Source organism: Megalobrama amblycephala, linkage group LG17 (assembly GCF_018812025.1).
Source record: "Megalobrama amblycephala isolate DHTTF-2021 linkage group LG17, ASM1881202v1, whole genome shotgun sequence".
Classification (NCBI taxonomy): domain Eukaryota; kingdom Metazoa; phylum Chordata; class Actinopteri; order Cypriniformes; family Xenocyprididae; genus Megalobrama; species Megalobrama amblycephala.
Genome location: NC_063060.1, coordinates 11,632,515 through 11,658,053, shown reverse-complemented (window position 1 = coordinate 11,658,053; position 25,539 = coordinate 11,632,515). Strand labels below are relative to the sequence as shown.

The following is a 25,539-nucleotide window of genomic DNA, read 5'->3' as shown; positions in this document are numbered from 1 at the left end:
AATTTATGTCATAAATATGATTAATCAAAGCATGAAATGGGCTTCCATTGTATGGACATAAAAAAAAAATATTCAAAAAAGACATTCTTCCAAATCTCTTCTATGTACCACAGAAAAAAATAGTCATACATTTGTGCGTATGTCAGATAAAAGACAAGTTATAAGTTTGTAGATGGCTCTTGGGATTAATTATTCATTATTTAAATTCACAGTTAGGAATCTTCAGTTGGATAGTTGATTATTACACCATTTTCAGTTGCTGTTATTACTCTTTTTACTTGAGAATTCCTATAAATATTACAATTCAAAAGAGAGAATTGTTCTTAGGCTGAATACAGACTCAACAAATGTTTCCTGAGGATGTGGACTGATAAATCGAGCATGTGCAAATGAACTAAAGTAGACCAGAATAATCTCTAGTGTTTCTCTGCAATCTGTGAGGATGACATCATGGAACAGTTACATGTGTGTGTAATGCCGAACTCAGGGGCCTCTACTACCAACACCCTTCTCTGGGGACGGTTACGCAAGAAAAAGCTTATGCAAACTCTGAGAGTGAAGGTTTTAGTGAGAATATTTATTTTATCGTTCAATACTATATATTTTGTTATTTACATTAAAAAACACATTTAAACACACCAATATTTATATAAAATATAACCAACACAGCTTTGAGCTTGACTCAGTAAGTCTGCGCGTTGGGCTCTAATAGGTGTGTAGCATGCATGTCTCTGGTCATGTTGTTTTTCTCTCTGAGTTTGGCTTGTAGTAACGTGTGCTCCACCACTCCCATCCGAACATCCATCTGCTCAATCTCCTGTTTCAGCTTGGTCAAACTCTGACGGATCTTCACCACTGGAGCTGCAACACAAAAAACACAGACAAGCATAAACTACAGCTCACAAAAACAAACTGCACCATCAGTAGGGTGAGAGAGTGTTTGTTGAGTGTGCGGTTTACCTCCGTCAGACATGCTGCTGCCTTTCTCTTCCATTTCCTGTTTTACTTTCTCTAGCTCCTCGCTGATCTGAAGCATAAATATATATTCTTGTTTGTTATTTGAATACAATGTGGCTATGTGGACATAGTATAAATTTCATTTATAAAAAAAGAAAAAAACACTGATGCTTTTTAAATGTTACTTTGTGGATACCACAATCATGAAAATATTTTAGACTCACCTCAGCCAGAATCCTGGTTCTCTCTGTGACGCCTCCACTGGCCTGCTGATAAAGCTCTTTTACCTGATGAACAAAAACACATGCGGTTGACTATCCTGTGTTTTGATTGGTTGAGGATAACATGTGTTTAACCATTCTGCGTTTTCAATGGTAGTGACATAGTATTACATATATAATGGTATATAAAAAGTAATACATTTTGGGCTTTTGAATGGTCGAGCTGTTTACCTTGTTGAGCTGTGCTTGTGCTTGGCGGTATTCTGAAATGAGATGCTCCAGCTGAGTATTGAGGTATTTCTCACGACTGCTCACTTTCTCCAGAGTTTTACTGATGTCCTCCCTCAGCTTAAACAGACAACCCTGAACACACACACATACATACTTAGGTTTAATATTTCACATTATTTTCTATTTTAAAAAATATTTTTAAGATCATCTGTGATGGATGGATGGATGAACGGATGGATGACCTTGGCATCTTGCAAGGACGTGTTGATGCCATCTTGATGTTGATGCATTTGATCAAGGTGAATCCTCCAATCCTGAAAAACAGTAACCTGTTATTCAGTATTCAGCCAATCAGAGTCTCTCCATCACCAAGATACAGCGATTAAAGTTTCAAGAATTTCAGACCTTGTTATCAGTGCGGATGGTCACTTTAAGTTGTGGGAGAACTCGCTCCACCTCTAGATTCCACTCGGCAGCATCAACGTCTGACTCCAGAACCACTGCAGGCCTTGAACCACTAAGATCCTAAACACACATATCTACCAGTTGACTTTTACTGTACATACTGCGTAAAATGTTATGCACTAGTTCTTGAAGTTATTAAAGGGTTAGTTCACCCTAAAATGAAAATTCTCAAACCTGTAAGACTTTTCATCTTCGAAACACAAATGAAGATCTTTTTAATGAAATCTCAGAGATGATTGTTCCTCCATAGACTGTCTTTGCAACTTGATCTTTGACGCTTCAAAAAGTTAATAAAGAGATCATAAAACTAATCCATATGATTTAAGTGGTTTAGTCCAAATTTAACGAAGAGACTTTATCACTTTTTATGATGAACAGATTTAATTTAGGCTTTTATTCACATATAAACCTTGATCAGCGAACATAAACAGATGCTCGACCGAACTTGAATGACGCACAAGAACAAACCTGCTGAGTAAAACACGAGAATGAACCTCATTGGTTATGCACAGGGTGCGATTTGTAGGGGGGGGGGGGTTTCCCCCCTTCTGGTCTATGTATCCCTGCCTCTGCTGAATTATTTTTATCCCCCCGGGTGATGTTTCTCCACAAACCACCAACAGAGCATATAAAATATCAAAAAATATTTTTTTTTTGTTCAAAACATCGCCAAGTAAAACGCTGCGTTTATATAGAACTGTCTTTTTACGACCACAACAAACGGGACACTTTTCAGACACGCATTCCGACTTCACCTCAGCGCCAGGCGCAAGTCAAACCAGCGCGGAAAAGGTGCAGGTGACGACGAGAGAGCTTCAGTTGAACAACAGTGAACTGCGGTCAGATGAGATGTTGTCAGGATATGTCTGTAAAACTCAGAAAAATGAACATGACTGTCCAGGCCTGGACTGGTAATCTGGCATACCGGGCAAATGCCCGGTGGGCCGACGCACTTGAGGGCGGGGCCGCTATATGATATGATTTTTTTTAATAAACATAAAAATTGGCCAACGACCGGCCCATAAAGCAGGGACAGCGGCCCATTGGTTCATTTTCCATACTGACACTGGGCTGGCCCAATCACATCTCTTAACAGACTCCAGCCCGTCCCCTCTGTTTCGCCAGAACATCTTTGGATTAGGAGGATGGAGAAACAAAAGCGCAAGTGCAAGGGGGGTGCGGAGAAGTTGCGGGCAAAAAAAATAAAAAAATTTAGAGGTTGATGCCTCAACGTGCAAAAATTACTGGCATGTTTAGTGCGGTTACTGTAGCTTCAGTTTCCAAACCTACAGTACCTGACGTGCAAAAACAGGTGAACATAGAAGAACATGGAGGAGACACCTGTAAGGCAGAGGAGCAGCAGGTGTCTGACAGTGAAGCCAATGAGGGACAGAGTAAGCATTAGAGTATAATAAAAGCGGTAAGCAGGGTAGTTACATGATTAACAGCGAGGGACTCTTGCTGTGCTATTTGACTTTAGCTGACTGAGTGACCAGTGCAGTAGGTGACAGTCTGACTTTATAATAACGACGGCGATTATGTTGTCTTATAATATTCATTCATTTAAGCATCATCGTCGTCGTCGTCACATCATAAGTTATTTTGCACTGTTTTTTGTAGTTAGCAGTGCCCTTGTAGCTATCAGAGTTCACTTATGCAGTAACGGCCTTTCTCATAGAAAAACCTGAAATGATGCAATTTGATTTTTCAAAAAAAAAAAATTCAGGTTATTATTATAATGTAATATTACTGACGATGTGTTTATTTCACAACGAGACTATAGGTGTCTATTTATAGCTGTTAGTCGTGATGATGGTCTACTAGATCTCACTTTTCAGCTATAAAAAGTTATGTTTTGTAGCTCTTGTACCCTATTACTCTGGTATGAACACTTGGTTGTTTATGGCAAGTGAATAACATGAATATCATTTTATTAGGACGTTTTTTGTGAGTAATTTGGTAGTATCGTTTTCTTTTTCATTGTTTTTAATGGGGAGTATCTAAACAATGAGAGGTAAATGTTTGACACTTAAACAGGGGTTTGTGCTCTTTAAAACAAAGTATATTTGTAATTGTAAATTATAGTTTTTCTGCTGTCTGTTTCATTGGATTTTTTTTTTTTTTTTTAATTCTTTATAGAATTATCAGTATTCTACATCCACGTTCTAAGGGTTAACTAGCTTTTATATCATGGAGCACATTGTCTATCTAGAAATCCTACTCTTACTAAGTGTACTTTTAATAACTCTACCAATTAATTGTAATACTCTGGTGGGTGGTGTCCGACCGATTGTGGTGGGCCGGTCTGAGCAAAAATGCCAGGGCCATTTTTTTGTCCCAGTCCAGCCCTGTGACTGTCTAATCAGCCGTTATACTGTGCTCGTGGCGCGCACTCAAGAATTGCTTGCGCAAATGCGCGCGCGGCATAATTACTTTATTATAGCTTAAATAAAGCGCAAAAGAAACTGCGAGCAATGACCGTCGTTGTTCTGTTGTAAGTTAAGTCATGAAATTACCAAACATGCGATTAAAGCTGCCTCAAAACTGTGCATGCATGTATTTGTTGACATGGTTTTAAAGCTATTGTTATCCAATTTGTTGGCCTTAAAACGTCTTAAAAATGCACATATGTACACTAAGGAAATCTAAATTTTCTCGGGGGAGCAAGCCCCCGTATTCCCCTAGCAAACTACATTTTCTGACCTCGGTAATTATGAAACCCTGCGTACGGCCCAGCTTATATTCTATCTAATGAAATCTGAGGTAAACGTGTATTTCTCCAAATGTGCGCACTTTTGGACTAAAAGTTTCTATGTGTATGCACTGTGATCAAAAATAAATGGGACCAAACGCGACTGAATGTAAAGGTTTGTGTCTCGTTATTCTATTAATAACTACCGATTGATTTTGCATTTCTGTCAGAAATTAAGAATTATTAGTGTCATTGTAGATAGTGGTGCAAATATCTAAGCTATCGAATACTTCAAATCTCAAGGTTAAATCAAAATTTTTTTGTAAAAATGTTTCTGCAACAGCTGCCAAAAATAGTATACAAAAATAGTCACAAATTGCACCCTGGTTATGCAGCATGTTTGAGCTTCTGCAAGAGGTTTGTTCTTGTGCGTTATTCAAGTTAAGTTGAGCTTCTGTTTATGTTTGCTGATCAGTGTTTATATGTGAATAAAAACCTAAATGAAATATGTTCATCATAAAAATCGATCAAGTCTCTTCATTATATTTGGACTAAACCACTCAATTCATATGGATTCCGATCTCTTTATGAGCTTTTTGAAGCGTCAAAGATCAAGTTCCAAAGGCAGTCAATGGAAGGACAGAAAGCTGTCAGATTTCATCAAAAAGATCTTCATTTGTGTTCTGAAGATGAACGAAAGTCTTACGAGTTTGTAATGACATGAAGGTGAGCAATTAATGAAAGAATTTTCATTTTGGGGTGAACTAACCCTTTAATAAACGTCCCTCCTAATTCAATATAAAATACTGTGGGCTATTGATGATTTGTAGCACACACACAAGTATAACTCACAATCTCCAGAGAAAGAAAGTAATTATTCCTTTCAGGTTTATATTACATGTAAGGGATAATCTACGACTAGCTGTGCATTAAATGATTTTAATGCACGACACAGAGTGCATTCAAATTGTTTAATGCACAGCTAGCCGTGGATTATCCTGCTTATACCATGGTCATTTGCCAGCATTGACAAAGTTAAAGTTATTAATGATGTTTGCAGTGCAATATTAGTCTGGAAGAGTAAAATTTTTTTCATCAGTTGCGGCTAGTTAGATCTAGCATTCATATTTATTTTATAGCATTTATTTGAATTAATTATATATAGAGAGAGAAATATAATGCTGAGAAATATAACATAGGGATTCAGTAGTGAAGCTAATTTATTAATAAAAGTCGCAGGGCAGAGTTAAGTTTCTGTGCTCCTAATTGTGTGGGCAATGCTATCTCCGATCTCTGTGAGCGAGTGATATGTGTGTGTGCTACAAAGGAAACAGCACATTAATAAAGAACGGTGATTAAACTGACTGGAACTACCTGTGCATTAACCAGTTTTAATGCACACCTTCCAGTCAATCAGAATAATATATAAAATGAAACTGCTGATATTTTAAATAAAACTTACACTCTGATTGGTTCTGGTCTTCAGTGCATCTAGATCAAGTCCGTCCTCTTCCTCATACTCCTCGTCCTCCTGCTGAAGATACAGATTTTTAATGAGTGTAAGCGTGACTCACAGTCATTCACTTTACACGAGTCTGTGTGTGTGATTCACTGTCACATCATCCTCCACTTTATTCTGTGAATTAGGGGTGGCCGACAGTAGTAAACATTTATATTATGATATTCTGTATTTTTGTACAGAAAATATATCATGTTGTGGAAATTTTAATTTTTCATATGCTTTTTACCTGTATTCTTGTGAAATATGATGCTTATGGAACATGGTATGATGTTGGCTTAAGTGGTAATGTTTAACATAGTGTTAACATAGATGTTAGAAATAGAAAGAGCAAGATATGGTATGGGGACATGCAAGATGTATGTTAAAAACATGTCTGTGCTAACAATGTGTGGAAAGTTACAGCCACTAAGAGATGTTCCAAATATGGTAAAAGGACAGAGGCTTCGGCCTTGGAGGTTAGAGATATAAAAGTGAGGGGAAGCTTTCGTTCTTGGTCTTACACTCTGCAGCTACTTGTGTTTCTGTATGACCTGTCTGACCTTTCTTGCAAGAAATAAAAGCTTTAAAGACAATTGGACGTGTTTGTCTCTTATGCAGAGTCGGAGTTGATTTTTTGCCACAACATATCACCCGTTTGATTTTTATATATTGAATGCAGAACAATATCCAAAGTAAAAGTAAGGTATCACATTTGAATACAATTTTTTTAAGTGACATAAATTGCAACAAAATACAACTTATCTTAAAACAAATATATACAACTGCCATTTGTCTTCTTGGCATTATTTTTTATATAAACAAACATTTTTATTTTATTTCTAGCATACTCCTATCCTAATGTTTTCAAATTATGATTATAATTATTATTAGTAATGTGTAAATACATATTTATATTTACACAGTTGTATATACAGTACATAATGTGCAGATGTATATTACTTTTCATTTTTTCTACTTGTTTAATTTTTCTTTCAATTCATATATATATATATATATATATATGTGTATATATATATATACACACACACACACACACACACACACCGGTATATATATTTACCCAAAACTCCTGGAAACCATAACAAACTCCTATTCTGTTTGTGCACACTTGGCAAATAAAGTTAATTGTGATTCTGATTTTGCAACTTTTTTGTTTGCTTGAAGTAGATATAATCACAAGATATAAGCACACTGTTAATCCAAATATGATTTAATACATCCTGAACTAGTTTTTTCAATCCAATTTACAACAGTGAAAAAAATGCTAATAGGAGAGTTTAACAGACAGCAGCAGTAAATGAGGAAGGTGAAGCTTATAATAGAGTTTAAGTGTGACTCACTGTCATCTCTTCTTCCACTTTACTGAGGGTGAGCTCAGCATCATCTTCCTGCACACACTCGTCTTCCACCTCCACAGACGGGTACAGAGGCCTGATAAAGAGAAAATACCAGCTGTGTTATTGTTTGTTTATAGTGGGAACAAAAAGTTTGTGAACCCTTGTGAAATGTGTGGTTCTACTACAACAAGATATTAATATTAATAAGATTTTAAAACTAAAGAAGCAAATAGCATCATCCCAATCTGCATTCAACTCCTGGTGCGTGCCATTGTGTGTATATGTGTACCTATTCCAGGTGAATCCTTTACTCTTCAGAGCTTTTTTCTACCAGCTGGTCTAGAACATAACAGACATGCTCTCCAGATCCAGACTTCAGCTTAGATGGGGGGAAATCAACCTGGCCACCCTATAAACACACAAAAACATGCAGTGATAATCATGAAACCCAAATGCACTCTTGTGAGGGTGTCATCACTGTGATAATGTCTCACCAGGGCACGCAGCTCAGATAGGATGTTGGAGACGGTGGCGTTGGGGTCGTCGTACTCCTGCGGTGTGTCAAACGGCCGTCCGCACAAGGAAATCAACCAGGCGGAAATTACACTGAACATATAGAACTGTTCTCCGGGATTTGACAACACGTGAGGGCTAGATACAAAATAATGCCTGAAAAACAGAGAGAAAACATGTATTTGAACAAATCTCTGTTTGAAAGAAACACACACAGATCTAGTATACAAAGATTTGTTTGATTTAGGCCTAATCTGAATTATTTTTAAAGGGTTAGCTCACCCTCATGTCATTCCAAACCCGTAAGACCTTCGTTCATCTTCAGAACACAAATTAAGATATTTTTGATGAAATCCAAGAGGTTTTTTTATCTCCCATAGAAAGCAAAGAAATTCAAGGTCCAGAAAAGTAGTAAAGACATTGTTGAAATAGTCAATCTCCTCTCTATCCTGTCATTCTCCTATGCAATTTATGTTGAAGACACATTGCAGAGCTTCCGTGTTCTACGTCTGAATGCTGACTCATTATTGGCCGGCTCCTGCATCATCATCATCATGCCTCGTGCTGCTCACATGGACAGTGTCGGCCAATACTGAGCCGGCGTTTGGATGTAAACATGGAAGCGCTGCACTGAGTCAAGGAGCGTAGGAAACTGAAAGGGTACGTTAGAGAAAAAATTGTTGAATACATTTGTTGTTTTTGTTTTGTTTTTGCGCACAAAAAAATGTTCTTGTTGCTCCCTAACATTAAGGTTGAAACACTGTAGTCACAATGACTATTTTAACAATGTCTTTACACCGTTTGCAGAATTATTAGGCAAGTTGATTTTCTGATCATATTTTTTTCCCAGGCACATTTTACCAATTCCAAACCACATCAGTCTTAATAACTACTATTAATTTTGTATTTAATAATTTATAAGTGATATATAATTGCTCACAAAGGCTGGAAATGAAAAACGCCTTATATTCAGGTGTGCAGAATTATTAGGCAGGTTTTCTTTTACAGGCAAAATGAGCCAAAAAAGAGATTTAACTCAAAAAATGTGAAATGCTCATGAAAAGAATGCAATACTAATGAAATACTAGAAATTGCAAAGTTAAGGCATGACCATTGGACAGTGAAATGCTCTTTGGGTCAGCAGGGTCATACAAAAACAGCTGGAGGAAGAAAAGACATGTTAACTGCTAAAGAATTAATAATTAAGGTAAAGAATTAAGTGTGAAACCATCAGGAACCCTTTAGTCTCCAGCGCCACCATTTTCCAGAACTGCAACCTAGCTGGAGTCTCCAGAAGTACAAGGTGTCAGGATCTCAGAGACTTAGATTAGGTAAAGAATCCTAAAAAATGACCCACACTTAATAAGAATCACAAGCTGAAGTGTTGTAAAATACACAAAGACACACCCACACCACATTCTCTTGTACCACTGTTTGAAGAATTCATCTTCCAGAATCTGGCAGTAAGTTTTGGAAGATCATTTTTAGATCCTATCCTGAAATGTCCGTCTTGCAGATATGGAATAAAAATGATCTTCCAATTATAGTTCAGGATTCTTTACCTAATCTAAGTCTCTGAGATCCTGACACCTTGTACTTTTGGAGACTCCAGCTAGGTTGCAGTTCTGGAAAATGGTGGCGCTGGACACTAAAGGGTTCCTGATGGTTTCACACTTAATTCTTCACCTTAATTCATAATTCTTTAGCAGTTAACATGCCTTTTCTTCTCCAGCTGTTTTTGTCTGACCCTGCTGACCCAATGAGCATTGCACTGTCCAATGGTCATGCCTTAACTTTGCAATTTTTAGTATTGCATTAGTATTTCATCCTTCTCATGAGCATTTAATATTTTTAAAGTTAAATCTCTTTTTTGGCTCATTTTGCCTGTAAAAGAAAACCTGCCTAATAATTCTGCACACCTGAATATAAGGCGTTTTTCATTTCCAGCCTTTATGAACAATTATATATCACTTATAAATTATTAAATACAAAGTTAATAGTAGTTATTAAGATTGATGTGGTTTGGAATTGGTCAAATGTGCCTGGAAAAAAATATGATCAGAAAATCAGCTTGCCTAATAATTCTGCACACGGTGTAGTACTTTTCTAGACCTTGACTCTGGTAATTTCGTTGCTTTCTGTGGGAGATAAAAACCCTCTCGAATTTAATCAAAAATATCTTAATTTGTGTTCTGAAGGGTTTGGAATGACATGAGGGTAATTAATGACAGAAATTTCATTTTTGTGTGAACTAACCCTTTAAAGTTTTACTTAAAAGTAATCCTGGTCATGTTTTTATTAGGCTGAAGGCTGCTATCACATTGTGCTTTATGCACCTTGAAGAAAATAAAGCAATTGCTTGAGCTGTTTACTCACATTTTAAGTTTTTTTTACTTTGAGTTATAGGTTTATTGAGTCTTTATGGTGATAAGATGATGATTTGTATTTTATTATAAGCTGGTTGTTAAAAAGCATCTACTGTAAAACGTGATCATGCCTTATCATCCAAATATGTGCACAGTAGTGATTCTGAGTCTCTCACTCACCTGGACAGAGGTTTGATGTTGTGTTTGTCCAGAACCTGCTGCTCATAATCCAGAATTTTGAGTTTATCCAGCAGATCCTCCATCAGCACGAACGTCTGATAGACCGAACCGGGTCCGCGCTCTTCCTCCTCCGCCATCCCTCTCTCTATCACTGTTCACATTCAACAAGCTTTATTGGCAAGGCAAAAGGGATTGAAAGCTTTATTAAACACTATAGATATGTATACAGGCACATATACACACATATTTCTCCTACTCTCTGTGTGTTTTTATCAGTCGTTTCCCGCAGCGGACTCAGGATGTTGTAGTTACTGTCGCCAAGAATGACGTCAGAGTCAGACACGATATGATGGCCATGATAAGGAAACAAAATAATAGTACTGAATAGTGATGGATAGTAATAAACAATGAGCAATAATGAATAATATAAAACATTTAACTTGTAAATAAAACGGCAATAGAGAGAAGAAACTCTTAACATGACTGTTTGACTGAACGTTTTGTGCTGAGGGTCTTATAAGAGTGCTGCCACGCGCTGGAGCGGAGAAGAAACGGTGCCACAGCACAGACAAGGCAGTGTTTGTATTCTTCTCTCAACATTCCTGTCTGATCCATGAATACACGCATAGTAAAAGTTTAAGAGATGCTTATCTATTTATTTAGTTTATTTTCTATTTATTTTAAACATATTTATTATATATGAAAATTAAATTAATAGTATGATTAAATTAGCATGCATTATTGTGTTCGGTTTTCTAGATAAACTGTGTGCCAGTGTATGCCTCATGTTAGGTTGCTATGTGCTGAGCAGAGCCGCTCAGCTGTTGAGATTAATTCCAAGAGATCTTTTTTTGGCTGATGGGTCATTCTTTCTTTCACTCTGCCAGTCTGTCTCTATGATGTTGGTGTGTGTATGAAATGTTTGGAGATTCAAATGTTCTGAGTTTCAGTCCCCTGCTTAACTACCAGTGTTTTGGACAGAGTCATCTGCTCTTTACATGGTAATCAAGACACACACTCAGAGAAAAAGGACACATTAGACAGGATATGTTTTCACATTTTAATACATTTCACATGTGGCTTATGGTATCAGAAATGACACAAACACATTTAGTGTTTGCACTCTTAATTAATTTGGCTTCCCAACACACACACTCATATACACTTTCACATTTCGGATCACGTTTTATGAAAAATTCCCCTCTTTCTTCCACTTACTCAGTAACCTCTTTCTCTGCATTTTATAAATTTTTTCCATCCATTTCTCCACAGTTTCAGTGGTGTTGCTTTTTTAATCCTCTTGAATACGCGTCGCCCCCTCTTCTGATACTGGACCCTCTCGCTTGTTCTCGGTAACCACCTCTGTGTATGTCACATCTGGGCTGGACTTCCTGCCTTTGGGAGGAGTCACAGCTGGCTCTGCCTCCGCGCCCTCCTGGCCCTCAGCGACAGTGCGCTCCTTCTTCAGTTTGATTTTGAACGATTCTTTAGTGGGTGCTTTCTTAGAAATGTTTTCCTTCAGCCTCTCGCTGCTCTGACGTATCTTTTCTCGCTGCTCAGGGGGCACGATCTTCTCACCCAAGTTGTTGAATTTGGTTCCGAGCGTTTGGCCCGTCTTACTCAGGCTCTCCTTGGTCTTACTGAGGTTTTCCCGCGTCTTATCACGGGTCTTGCTCATGTTCTCTTTGGAGAACGCAGCTTTGATGTTCTCAATGCCTTTTAACCCGCTCTGTTTCAGACGTGCTCCCCGGGATGACTCAGCCTCCTCTACCACCATGTACTCTTCATCAGATGATAGGTCAGCAGGGATGTCATACTCATCTGGCTCCACCTCTAGGTTAGCAAGCCCTGCCCCCTTGGGAGTCTTGGTAACAGCAACAGAGGGAACTTCAGTTTCACCCTGTGGTGTCAGACAGATAGGAGAGACTGTTATTCACTTGAAAACACACTCCGACTTCACCAACTCTCAGAAGGTCATGGAGAAAAACTCTGTGCTGTTTGTGTGGATATATAAAACTGTACGTAAAAACATTAGTAATGAAACTGCAGTAACAGGTTTGATAGAGGCCTGGGTTTTTTAAGCTTTCTTGCAACAATGTCAGACTCACTAAGATGCAAGTCATTAAGCTGATTACCAAACATCAATTTCAATGTTAACGTATTTAGATTTAATTATTTATTAAGGGATAGGGTTAGTTCACCCAAAAATAAAAATTCTGTCATTAATTACTCACCCTCATGTCATTCCAAATCCGTAAGACTTTAGTTCATCTTCGGAACATAAATAAAGATCTTTTCAATGAAATCTGAAAGCTTTCTGTCCCTCCGTTGGCAGCCTATGCAACTACCACTTTCAAGCCCCAGAAATGTAAGGCATCATAAAAGTAATCCATATGACCCTAGGTTTAACCTCCATTTCATAAAGTGACATGAGTGCTTTGTTTGCACACACACAAAAAAAGTAATTTACGAATTTATTTACAAAATATCTCCAACGCACGTTGCATGCATGTTTGTGTTGACGCGAGAGCAGACATTGTTGCGTGAAGACTGAGCAGACGGTGATGCACATTGGAGATTAATATTTTGTAAATAAAGTAGTAAATTGTTTTGTGTGTGTTTGTGTGTGTGCAAACAGAGCACTTGCGTCACTTCATAAAATTGAGGTTAAAGGGTTTGTTCACCCAAAAATGAAAATTCTGACAATTATTACTCACCCTCATGCCTTTCCATACCCGTAAAACCTTTGTTAATCTTCGGAACACAAATTAAGATATTTTTGTTGAAATCCGATGGCTCAGTGAGGCCTCCATAGCCAGCAATTACATTTCCTCTCTCAAGATCCATTAATGTACTAAAAACATATTTAAATCAGTTCATGCGAGTACAGTGGTTCAATATTAATATTATAAAGCGACAAGAATATTTTTGGTGCGCCGAAAAAAACAAAATAACAACTTATTTAGTGATGGCTGATTTCAAAACACTGCTTCAGGAAGCTTCGGAGCACAAATGAATCAGCATATCGAATCATGATTCAGATCGCGTTTCAAACTGCTGAAATCACGTGACTTTGGCGCTCTGAACAGCTGATTCGACATGCTGATTCATTATGCTCCGATGCATCCTGAAGCAATGTTTTGAAATCGGCCATCACTATATAAGTTATTTAGTTTTTTTTGGCGCACCAAAAATATTTTTGTCGCTTTATATTAATATTGAACCACTGTACTCACATGAACTGATTTATATATGTTTTTAGTACTTTTATGGATCTTGAGAGAGGAAATGTCAATGCTCCCTATGCAGGCCTCACGGAGCCATCAGATTTCAACAAAAGTATCTTAATTTTTGTTCCGACGATTAACGAAGGTCTTACGGGTGTGGAACGGCATGAGGGTGAGTAATAAATTACATTATTTTCATTTTTGGGTGAACTAACCCTTTAAACCACTGGAGTCACATGAATTACTTTAATGATATCCCTACTACCGTATCTGGGGCTTGAAAGTGGTAGTTGCGTAGGCTGTCAGTGGAGGGACAGAAAGCTTTCAGATTTCATTAAAAAGATCATTTGTGTTCCGAAGATGAACGAAAGTCTTACGGTTTGGAATGACATAAGGGTGAGTAATTAATAACAGAATTTTTTATTTTTGGGTGAACTAACCCTTTAAGATTTAAATGTAAATTTCTATTTAGATTTATTACATTGTAACATAAAGATGGATGATGAGCTCTACCTCCTCTTGGTCTTACCAAAACAAAAACAGAGAGCCTAAAAATGTAAAATGTTGGTTCAGTTACAGAATACAATTCATATACTTAAAGGGATAGTTCACTTAAAAATTTACTAGAATATTTCAGTTTGAAGAATATTTTAACAGTTTTTGTCAATAAAATGAAAGTCAGTGGAGTCCAAAACAACATTAGACCCCATTGACTTTCATTGAAAGGAGAAAAAAAAAAACTTATTGGAATGACATGAGGGGAAAAAACAGGTTTGGAACAACATGAGGGTGAGTAAATGATGACAGTTTTTCATTTTTGTCTGGACTATCCCGTTAGGTATAATTTCCCCATATAGTTTCAGCTGTTACATTTTGAAGGTCTACTATGATGATGATGCATGTAAGATGATATGTCTAATGCACACTGCACATGTATAAGTTGAAAACTAGTTAAAATCAACATAATACTAAGTGGTTGGTCACTTTTTATAAAACAGATAGTTCCAGTCCTTGATTCTGACTGGTTGATCCACGTTCAAAGCTGTTGTAAATTACACTACAAACATCATGCCTAATAACGCCCCTTAGCTGTTCTAAAATCGCTGTAAACCACGGCGTCACTGGGCTTATTGCTTTAATATGTCAGTCAGACAGTCTCTTCCTGTTTAAGTGGGTGGTTCTTGGCCAGCACAAGCAAAGTTGCCTAGATTTTATGTCAGTCTAAAGTCTGGTTACTTAAGACTACCCTTCCCTGGAGGACATTTTTGTAGTCTGTAAGAATGGATGTCTATGTATGTGTATGTATAAACTCCCTATTCAGGGAATAACCTTAAAGAGTCTCTTCAGCTGTGTTAGCAGCTCTAAATTAGGAAAGCTCAGAATAACTACACACAAACACACACTTTCATACTCTCTCTCTCTCTCACACACACACTCTCTAACAGCCTAATTTAGACTAATTTGTAACACATTTTCTCTAATTATTTATTGTGTATATTGAAGTGTTGCATTGCACCGTGAGGAGTCGAATATACAAGTTTGCCAGCATTTGTGCTATGCTAATAAGTAGAATTGAACCTTATCATCATTTGTGTCCAACCCTAACAACACATTTAGGATCGGGGGCACCAAATATAATTGTTTAAGAATAGATCATTGATAAACCACATTGGACTACTAATCCGAACATTCATCGTCTGTGGTGGTTGAGGTCCAGTGTCACTCTGGAAGTCTCTTGAATGGACATATCAAAAATATCTTTATTGTCATCTGACACACTAACATAAATGCCTAGCCAATCAGCTTTAAAGGAAATTCTCAAGAGCGCCCCCTATTGCTAATACAGCTTCACCATCAATCACCCAAAAAATCTGTCACATTTACAGTTGTTTGGTGAATTTTCACAAGCGAAATCCAGTCATTTCTTTATGAATCTACACAATCAGGAATTTTGTGTGAAGGCGAAAGATTTAGCAACGTGTTCAAATTATTTGCTGATTTGTTTGAAAGTGACTTCTGTGTGAGCTGTGCTTCTTAAAGTGCTACATTATTGACAATGACCTTTTTCTGCCTATGGAATTTCACCAAAATTTCACTGATGTGACCACACCTTAACAGGCATGTAGCGGTGGTTAGCAATGGGTTTACCTGGTAGATAACAACCCTGAACTTGTTGCGTGTGAGCAGCTCATCCTGTGTAGTTTCCACCTTCTTCACGCGCACGTTCTGTTTCTCCACACGTGAACGTACTTCTTTAACGTGCGTGCTCACGCGACGGGCTTTCTGCAGCAGTTTGTCAACGGTCGTCGCTGTGGCCCCGTGGTCACGAGCTAGTTTGACAAGCTCAGTTTGGACGGCACTCACAGAGCTTTCGAGCTGCTGCTGTCGTTCCTCCATGCGCTGCTGACTAGCCTGGACGCCATCGATGATCGTAGACACGCGTTCCAGCAGAGAGAGAATCGACAGGGCTGAGATGGGCTGCCCGGATTCATCCTCGACCCCCAACATGACATCTCCTCTCTTTTCCATCTCCAATTCTCCTTTTCACACGTCCCTGAAAGTAATGCAACTGGGCCAGAGATGGGTAAGGGGCCAGACTGAATCAAACACACAGTACAGAGAGAAACTGACACTCCAAGAGAGACTCCAGTGGAATCTGACAAACTCCACCCCTGTTCACACACACAGATATAAATGCATGGATATAAATACAACTGTAAGAGGATACTAAGACATTTTTGGAAGCTGTATCACAGAAGCATTGGAAAGCCCCATTAATTCATACATTCCCTTAATGTGTGCATGTGTTATAGTAGCTTGTGGTATGCATAATATGTGTTGCTTTCTCAGCTCTGAAATATCTAAAATGACAGTGGCATTGATCTACAGCGCAAATGTGTGTGTTTGTGTGATGAGGTGGACTTACTTTTATAAATCTGCCCCCCTGTGGCATAACATCAACTCAACTGAAGCCAACAGCTGAGGAACGCACACACACACAGTGTAAACTGACCTTGGAGGGGTTTCACATTGGTGTTTTGACCTCTGACCTCACATTAAGTGAAAACTGCATCTCCCAGCATGCACTTTGGGTCAGTGAGGAAAATACACTTGTACTTTAAAAATAAAAATACCTAGAAGATAATGAAAAACACTAAAGACATGACATTTTCCTTAAAACTCACTTTATAAATTTTTAAGTTTAAACAGATTTGACATGCAAACTTTCACAGGCCTTCACTTAATATCATGTGACTTGATTTACAAACTGATTTGTAAGACTGATAAATGCACAGCCTCTCACTGTCACACACTATGATGACCTGCTTTACGAGAATTCAGTTGTAAGAGATTAGGATTGCTTTGTTTTGGATTGTGTGCTATTATTAAGTTTTCCCAGTTTTATCCACCTTATTTTTTTATGTGGAAGTAAGTTATTTCATGTGAATGTGCGAGACTTTCGATTCATTAGCTGCTATAGGTAAACAACTAGAAGAATAACAAAGTGATAAAGTGATACAACTATTTGTGCTACAAACCAGTGTGTTTATGATTATCCTAATAAATCACAATAAAATCATAGCAAATACCAGTTTGCAACATCAAGCAGCATAATGGACTGTTTTTGTACAGCTAAAATAACTGACATGAGAAGCCTCGCAAATTCAAGTTAAAAATGGTTATACCTGGTCTTACATTAAAAATTAGGATAGAAGGTTAAATATAAAAAGTAAACAACAGAGTCTGGCAGGAGTAGGCTTTACAAACATTCTCTGACATGCTTTAACCTCTGGCCCCCAAGATCCACCATTTGAAGTGTGAATTCAGTATTTCAATAAATATGGAGAGTTTGGACACTAAAAACAATCAGACATAACCTTTTTTTTTTTTTTTGGAGTATGGAGTAATCCATGCCAAAGTCACAAAGCTATTGTGTTGTGCGTGGTTGCCAGGGCATTGCTATGTAGTTGCTAAGGCTTTCTGTGAGTTTTTTTTTTTTTTTTTGCATGTTTCTATGTGGTTGCTAGGGTGTTCTGAGCAGTTGCTTACTGGCCAAAGATAATAGATTCCACCCCAAGTGTCAGTAATATTCTGGTCCCAATATATGACTTGGGTCTCTTAGTACAGTGGCTGAGAGCTCAACACGCTGCAACTGAAGAAAACACATGCAAATATAAAAAACACCAGCATATTAAGAAAACATCAGTTTCACAAAACATATTCTGCAAATACTCACAACGCAACAAAATACAGAAACAGCACTGCAAATTCTCACAACGCAACCAAATACAGAAACACGGTGCAAATACTCACAACACAACCAAACAGGAACGCGCTGCAAAAACTCACAACACAACGAAACACAAAAACGCGCTGCAAATAATCACAATGCAACCAAATACAGAAACGCGCTGCAAATACTCTGGGAGGTTTTTTTTTTTTTTTTTGCATGTTTCTATGTGGTTGCTAGGGTGTTCTGAGCAGTTGCTTTCTGGATAAAGATAATTGATTCCACCCCAAGTGTCAGTAATATTCTGGTCCCAATATATGGCTTGGGTCTTTTAGTACAGTGGCTGAGAGCTCAACACACTGCAACTGAAGAAAACACATGCAAATATAAAAAACACCATCATATTAAGAAAGCATCAGTTTCACAAAACGTGCTGCACATACTCAAAACGTAACCAAATACAGAAACACGTAGCAAATACTCACAACGCAACAAAATACAGAAACAGCACTGCAAATTCTCACAATGCAACCAAATACAGAAATGTGCTGCAAATACTCACAACACAATCAAACAGAAACGCACTGCAAATACTCACAATCAGGGACGTGCACAGGGGGGTTGCTCAGGTTGCCCGGGCAACTGCCCATATGCCCTTCTCGACTCACTTTGCCCTTCCGAGGTGGAAAAAAATAAATAAAAAAATCGTACAATGGATGCAGAATTTCACGTAGGCCTAGATAAAAAAAAAAATAATAAAAAAAATCGCAAAGCCTCATTCACTTCCATATTCGGGCATCCGTCCTAAAGTGAAAGTCAGTAGGGGAAGGGCAAACTCTGTTTGCGTGGCTGCAGCGCTGCACGCGACCGGCACCTGAGCTGAGCCTGCATGAGCGGCACTAGAAGGAGATTGTCGCGGTTGTCGGATGAGACGACTTAACGTTGTCGGAAAGGTGAGTAAGGTTATAATCGTTAACGAAAACGAACGAAAAAACGAAAAAAATTTGAAAAATAATGCACACCTGAGGTGGTGATTCGGTCACGACTCGAAGCGGAGTCAATTATTCTGCTTATACCACGGTTATTCTCAATCCTTCATATAGCCCGTAAGTTGTTTTTTTTTTGGGGGGGGGGGGTTGTTGTTGGTAGGGGGGAGCCCTTTTTTTTTTAGGTCAGAGCAACTGCCCCTCAAAATTCCTGTGCACGTCCCTGCTCACAATGCAACCAAATACAGTAACGCACTGCAAATACTCACAACGCAACCAAGCAGAAACGCGCTGCAAATACTCACAAAGCAACCAAACAGAAACATGCTGCAAATATTCACAACGCAACCAAATATAGAAATGCGCTACAAATACTCACAACGCAAACAAATACAAAAACACGCTGTAAATACTCACAACGCAACCAAATACAGAAACGCGCCAACGCAACCAAATACAGAAACGCGCTGCAAATACTCTGGGAGGTTGTTTTTTTTTGCATGTTTCTATGTGGTTGCTAGGGTGTTCTGAGCAGTTGCTTACTGGCCAAAGATAATAGATTCCACCCCAAGTGTCAGTAATATTCTGGTCCCTATATATGGCTTGGGTCTCTCAGTAAAGTGGCTGAGAGCTCAACACGCTGCAACTAAAGAAAATGCATGCAAATAAAAAAAACACCAGCATATTAAGAAAACGTCAGTTTCACAAAACATGAGCTGCAAATACTCACAATGTAACCAAATACAGAAACACGCAGCAATTACTCACAACTCAACAAAATACAGAAACAGCACTGCAAATTCTCACAATGCAACCAAACAGAAACGTGCTGCAAATACTCACAATGCAACCATTACAGTAACGCACTGCAAATACTCACAATGCAACCAAGCAGAAACGCGTTGCAAATACTCACAACGCAACCAAACAGAAACATGCTGCAAATACTCACAATGAAAACAAATACAAAAACGCGCTGCAAATACTCACAACGCAACCAAATACAGAAATGCTCTGCAAATACTCACAACGCAACCAAATACAGAAACGTGCAGGCAAATACTCACAAAGCAACCAAATACAGAAACGTGCAGGCAAATACTCACAACGCAACCAAATACAGAAACGTGCTGCAAATACTCACAACGCAACCAAATACAGAAACGTGCTGCAAATACTCAAAACGCAACCACATACAGAAACGCGTTGCAAATACTCACAACACAACCGAATACAAAAACGCGCTGCAAATACTCACAATGCAACCAAATACAGAAACGCGCTGCAAATACTCACAACGCAACCAAATACAGAAACGCGCTACAAATACTCACAATGCAACCAAATACTGAAACAACACTGCAAATACTCACATTTCCAGATATTGTACTTTAACGAACTCCTCCTACAGCTTTACTCAAATCAACATAAACTTTTTTCTATTTGCATGTTTTCTTCAGTTGCAGCATATTGAGCTGTCTCGGCCACCATATCTTAGTCAGTATAAATACAAATATGGGATTTGTATGCCTGTTATATTGTCCTCCAAGTGAAAATCATAAATCTTATAGCTTTTGAAAGTAATAACACACAATCTCTTTGACAATATGCATACAAACGCCCTTGAATCATGCTAGCATGTTTTGCGTGGCAAGCATCACTCCAATATTCTTTAGAAAATGTAATAATCTACTTAATGTAACATTTCACCATGTGGATTCACTGCATTTGGACTATAAAGAAAGTGAGGGAGAGAGATGAAAAAGGCAAAACTGTGAAGAGGAGAGAAAACTGGGAATGTAGAGATTTTAAAATAAAAAAACTATTGGTGACAAGGCGGAATAAGGCCACTGAAATATCAATGCTGAAAGATAAAATTATAAAAAGCTTCAGAGAGAGTGTACAAGTATTTGAGTATGAAGAAGCTATTGGGGAGTGTGTATGTGATGGGAGTAGATGAGTAGTATGTATGGTAAGGTACAAAAAAGAGTTTTAAGAGTGAACAGTTTGTGCGTTTCTGTTTAAGTTATCAGCAGCTATACAGTCCTGCGTCCTCCATCTTTGGGAAAGTGACCCAGGTTCTGTTTCTGTTTCCGTGGCTTTTTTGGATGAATCCTAAAGGCAACAGTTTTGAGATTTGGTGAGTGAATGTGTGATATCTTTGCTTTTTTCTTTATTAACATTAATTTGGTGCATACCAATGTGCACATGATGAGTTTTACCTTGTGATGCATATTATGATAGCGATGATGATGCTGATCTGTACAGCAGCGATGATCACAGCAATCAGGACATACTGGAGCTTCTGTCCATTGGGCACCACATACAACTCACTGAAGTCTCTTTGTTCACAGTGCATACCGGAGAACCCCACATCACACCTAAACAATAAGACCACCATTGACCAAAACATATCAACCCCATATGCCTAAAATCCGCTTCATTTGGACACACAGTTGAGATTTACTACAATACATGACTTGTGCATCTGTTGCGGATCATACCTGCATGTTGGCAGATCATTTTTCATCTCACAGGTTCCATGCACACAAAAGCTGCTGTTGATTTCAGCACAGGGCATTGCTCCGCCCACACTGACTCCACCCACTAATACCACTGAATCTGTAGGATGAATCAAACATCATATCTGATTACAGAAAAATTTTAAATATTTGTCTCTACATGTGTTTGCTGATATGTGATTTGTTTTTGTGCGTTTACCTGGACATAGCCCAAGGTGTTTGACATTAATCTGAGTTTGTTTCAAGCAGGAAGCTTCTCTGATCTGACATGGATTACTGTATGACTGTCCATCTGATCCACAAACTGGATTCATATTATATCCACTGCAGTCTATATTACATACACACCTGCACAGAAAATGCATGCCTCACTGAGCCATCAGATTTCAACAAAAATAACTTAATTTGTGTTCCGAAGATGAACGAAGGTCTTACGGGTGTGGAACGGCATGAGGGTGAGTAATAAATTACATTATTTGCATTTTTGGGTGAACTAACCCTTTAAGCCATTTGGTTTATGAGGACACATGAAGTTTTTATGTTGTAATACCCATGTTATTATACACATTTATGTCCTCATAAACCACATGAGAACAGACACACACACACACACACACACACACACACATTGACCAACCATATGCCTTCAGAGTCTTCATCACACTCTGCTCCAAACTTGCAGCTAGAACACTTAGAGTATCTGCTGGGCTCCAGTCCTGAACTCTCCAGATCTACACACAAACATGATTTGCATAAGTCACATATCATTTTTATTTGGGTTTCCTTAATATCATACAGGAATGAAGCTCAAAAGAAATAAAGAAAGAAAGAAAGAAAGAAGACATACCTGTATCCCCTGATGCCGATTCAGCATCTGAGAAATAATATCATGTAAAGTGCCATGTCTGCTTAATAGTTTTATATATTTATATTGTACATGAAAAGTTCACCCAAAAATGAAATATCTGTCATTAATTACTCACCCTCATGTTGTTCCAAACCCGTAAGACCTTCGTTCATCTTCAGAACACAAATTAAGATCATTTTGATGAAATCCGAGAGGTTTTTTTTTTAATCTCACATAGAAAGGAACATAATTAGCACATTCAAGGTTCAGAAAAGTACTAAAGACATTGTTAAAATAGTCAACGTAGTGGTTCAACTTTAATGTTAAGAAGCAACGAGAATTGTTTTTGTGCACAAAAACAAAACAAAAATAATGACTTTATTCAAAAATCTCTTCTCTACCCTGACATTCTCCTACACATTTTACGTTGAAGACACATTGCAGAGCTTCCATGTTCTTCATCAGAATGGTGACTCAGTTACTGGTTTGGAGCGGCATGAGGGTGAGTAATTAATGACAGAAACTTCATTTTTGGGTGAACTAAACCCTTTAAATGTGGAGCACTGATTTTGCATTTAATTGCTTTGAAATGTCTTTAACTGTTTTTCCTTACCGTCATGACAGTGTCCTTCTGTAATTACAGTGATTCTGGTCTGCTGTTCACAGGCAGTTTGTCTTAGGAAACATTCACTATGATATGTGTCACCATCAGACCCACATACTGGATCAAAACTCTGTGGACACTGAAAGAAACAAACACCTGAGACCTGAAACCTGTCCGAGACATTAATTATTACAGACTTAATCAAGGCAATAATCTACAAACCGTTCTCAGCATCATTAGCCGTAATAATTTCATAATGTGCATATTGTGGCAAGACAAAAACAAACCTGAAACTGGCAAAGACACTCCAGGTGTGATCCGTTGTCCCTGCAGATTCCTCCGAAAGAACAACTATATTCATCACACATATGAAGGTCAGTTTTCCTCTCGGACATACCTAAAACAAACACACACCTTTGTCAAAGGCACCACGTGTATGTGTGTGCATGTATGTGTTTGTCCACACAAAGACAGTACAACCTAAAAACATCATCAGGACTAAGGGGGAGAAGCCTTTTAAAAGGGTTAAACAATCTGTTTTGACAAATGTACACATGCAAAAAGTGTATGAGGGACCATAATGTCCAAATGTCACTACAAAGATAGTAAAACCTAGAACCTGCTGGGGGGGGGGGGGGTTAAACCAGCCTAAGATAGTTTGATGGCCTTAGCTGGTGTTTCAGACTGGTTTTAGAGGGACTTTGGGAAACTGTAAACTGGTCAGACTGGGGGACCAGCTAAAACTATCAACTATCTTAGGCTGGTTTGAACAGTTTTGTTGCTGTTTGTGTTGTTGTTTTTTTTGTCAGCAGGGGATTTTCAGTGTATGTTGTAAAATCTAAAAACCTCCATGAAGTTCCTATGAGGACAATTTGTAATGTTTTACTAAACTCATGTTAGACTACATTATTTTATTTATCATAGGCTATTATTATTTTTTTAGCAGGACATTTTCATAAACTGTAAAATCTGAAAGCTATTCCTATTCATATTCCTAACATAAAGAAACTACGTTTTAACAGTGTATTAATAATATGTAAATTGCCAACTTAATTTAAAAAACAGTTGAAGTCAACTTAAGGTCCGCACCATTAGAAGGCTAAATAAAGACGTGTGTGTGTGTGTGTGTGTGTGTGTGTGTGTGTGTGTGTGTGTGTGTGTGTGTGTGTATGTGCGCACCTTCACATCCTTTGTCATCTTCAGTCAAACAGTCGCTCTCCGTGTTGGACATCAGAGCCCCGGGCATCTGCACGAGGATCAGCAGCCCGAAAATCGCGAGACAGCGTCCAGCACCTGCAGCGCACGAGCCACTGGACATAATGCGGTTGAATACGATGATTCCGCGCGACTGACACGGCTTTTTGAGCCAGATGACGAAGAATGCTGAATGAAAGCTGATGCTGCACTTACTATGGCTCATTTCTTCTTGTCATCGGCCCGGCTGAAAGAAAGGGCAGTGACCTGATACCTTTAGACGCATCACACCAGCTCACGCGCTCCAATTATCCTATAGTGTCGCGCGCGCAGAGACGGCATCAGTTTTCTTTACTTCCCTTCATCTGCGCTATGATACAAACAGACGGACATAGAAACAGACGGAGACGGAGAGAGATGTGGACTCCACAGCAACAAAATGAGACGGACTAGGATATGGTCACGTGAAACCCTTGTGGTTTGACCCTAATAGTTGGAGGAAATAACGCTATGAATAAAGTCAATATTTTTCAGGTTATATTGTGATAATTTGCTTTGCTTTGGTACAGTAAAAATATAAAAAATAATTTGAATACAATTTTATAGTATATCTTTAGTATATCATATAGGCTAATTTTTCACAGTCTATACATGATTAGCCCTATTTATATTTATGGCCTACTTTTAGGAAGAGATCATTAGGAGTTCCATCAAAAAGTTTGAACATTTAAGAAAAAACGAGCTCTGTTATTTTTTCCTTACTCTATTTTATAAATCCATCACAAATAGCCTATGATGATCTGCTTGTGTGAGACCCCCCTTCCTAAAGGCAGCCATGCATAAAGATAAATTTGTACAGGTAAGAAAAATAGGAATCCTATGAAGGAAGTAATGCAGGGCAAATGAGTAGTAACCAATAATTACTGAATGAGATAAGCCTCATTAAGAACTATCTTGACAAATTATAATTACCAATGAATTACCAATAACAACATTAAAGTGTGTCTGACTCTGAAATGTAATCAATATTGTCTTTTTTACTCTGAATATGTTCATAAAATGCATCACTAATTACTCAAGTGTTACCTAGTCACTAGTGATTTGGACCATTATTTTAAAGTGGAAAACTTTTTTTTCACTAAAATAATGGTCCAAAAAATCACTAGTAGTTCTTCAAGATTGTATTTTTTTTTCTTGGACATAAATGTGTGTTGGCAGTGCATGTACACAACCACCCTTTAGTGATAAAAATCCACCCACTCCTTTTTTTTTCAATCTCCATTAATCATAAGCAGTGTCTCCCAAAGACCTGTTTTCAGCCAAGGTGTTAATGTGATGTCACATTAGCCGTAGGCCCCGCCCACGACCGCTGACTGACAGTCCTGCCCTCAGCGAGCTGTTCACTGTCCACCATTTTCTCTGCGCTCAAGCAGCTGTTTAATGA

The 25,539-nt window shown here is 38.2% G+C and overlaps 3 protein-coding genes across 3 annotated transcripts; all 3 read right to left on the bottom strand.

Moving 5' to 3' along the window:
- Positions 1-556: 556 nt before the first annotated feature.
- Positions 557-10,971, bottom strand: ift57 (intraflagellar transport 57 homolog (Chlamydomonas)). The gene is given in 12 exon segments (XM_048162197.1): positions 557-861; positions 961-1,027; positions 1,182-1,244; positions 1,410-1,541; positions 1,652-1,723; positions 1,815-1,934; positions 6,029-6,100; positions 7,429-7,519; positions 7,715-7,749; positions 7,751-7,834; positions 7,920-8,094; positions 10,485-10,971. Coding segments are annotated over 12 exon segments (1,227 nt in total). The 5' UTR covers positions 10,622-10,971; the 3' UTR covers positions 557-682.
- A 559-nt stretch (positions 10,972-11,530) lies between these two features.
- On the bottom strand, positions 11,531-16,827 carry cavin4a (caveolae associated protein 4a). The gene is made up of 2 exons (XM_048162198.1): positions 15,860-16,827; positions 11,531-12,384 (listed from the first exon to the last, which is right to left on the bottom strand). The coding sequence occupies exons 1-2, from the start codon at positions 16,238-16,240 to the stop codon at positions 11,776-11,778; spliced, it is 990 nt and encodes a 329-aa protein (XP_048018155.1). The 5' UTR covers positions 16,241-16,827; the 3' UTR covers positions 11,531-11,775.
- A 3,161-nt stretch (positions 16,828-19,988) lies between these two features.
- Positions 19,989-25,086, bottom strand: tmeff1a (transmembrane protein with EGF-like and two follistatin-like domains 1a). The gene is made up of 9 exons (XM_048164966.1): positions 24,081-25,086; positions 23,189-23,298; positions 22,911-23,040; positions 22,298-22,324; positions 22,088-22,181; positions 21,650-21,798; positions 21,433-21,550; positions 21,151-21,309; positions 19,989-21,043 (listed from the first exon to the last, which is right to left on the bottom strand). Exons 1-9 carry the CDS (start codon positions 24,319-24,321, stop codon positions 20,965-20,967), a joined length of 1,107 nt encoding a protein of 368 aa, XP_048020923.1. The 5' UTR covers positions 24,322-25,086; the 3' UTR covers positions 19,989-20,964.
- Between the last annotated feature and the right edge of the window lie 453 nt (positions 25,087-25,539).

What these genes read in the sequence shown, in the direction of transcription:
- cavin4a (XM_048162198.1), bottom strand. Translation starts at nt 16,240, where the DNA reads ATGGAAAAGAGAGGAGATGTCATGTTGGGGGTCGAGGATGAATCCGGG. An exon ending in TCAGGGTTGTTATCTACCAG is followed by an intron (nt 12,385 to 15,859) that starts GTAAACCCATTG and finishes CTGACACCACAG; the next exon opens with GGTGAAACTGAAGTTCCCTC.
- tmeff1a (XM_048164966.1), bottom strand. Translation starts at nt 24,321, where the DNA reads ATGAGCCATAGTAAGTGCAGCATCAGCTTTCATTCAGCATTCTTCGTC. An exon ending in AGATGACAAAGGATGTGAAG is followed by an intron (nt 23,299 to 24,080) that starts GTGCGCACATAC and finishes TGTTTGTTTTAG; the next exon opens with GTATGTCCGAGAGGAAAACT. An exon ending in ATCGGCATCAGGGGATACAG is followed by an intron (nt 22,182 to 22,297) that starts GTATGTCTTCTT and finishes GTTTGTGTGTAG; the next exon opens with ATCTGGAGAGTTCAGGACTG.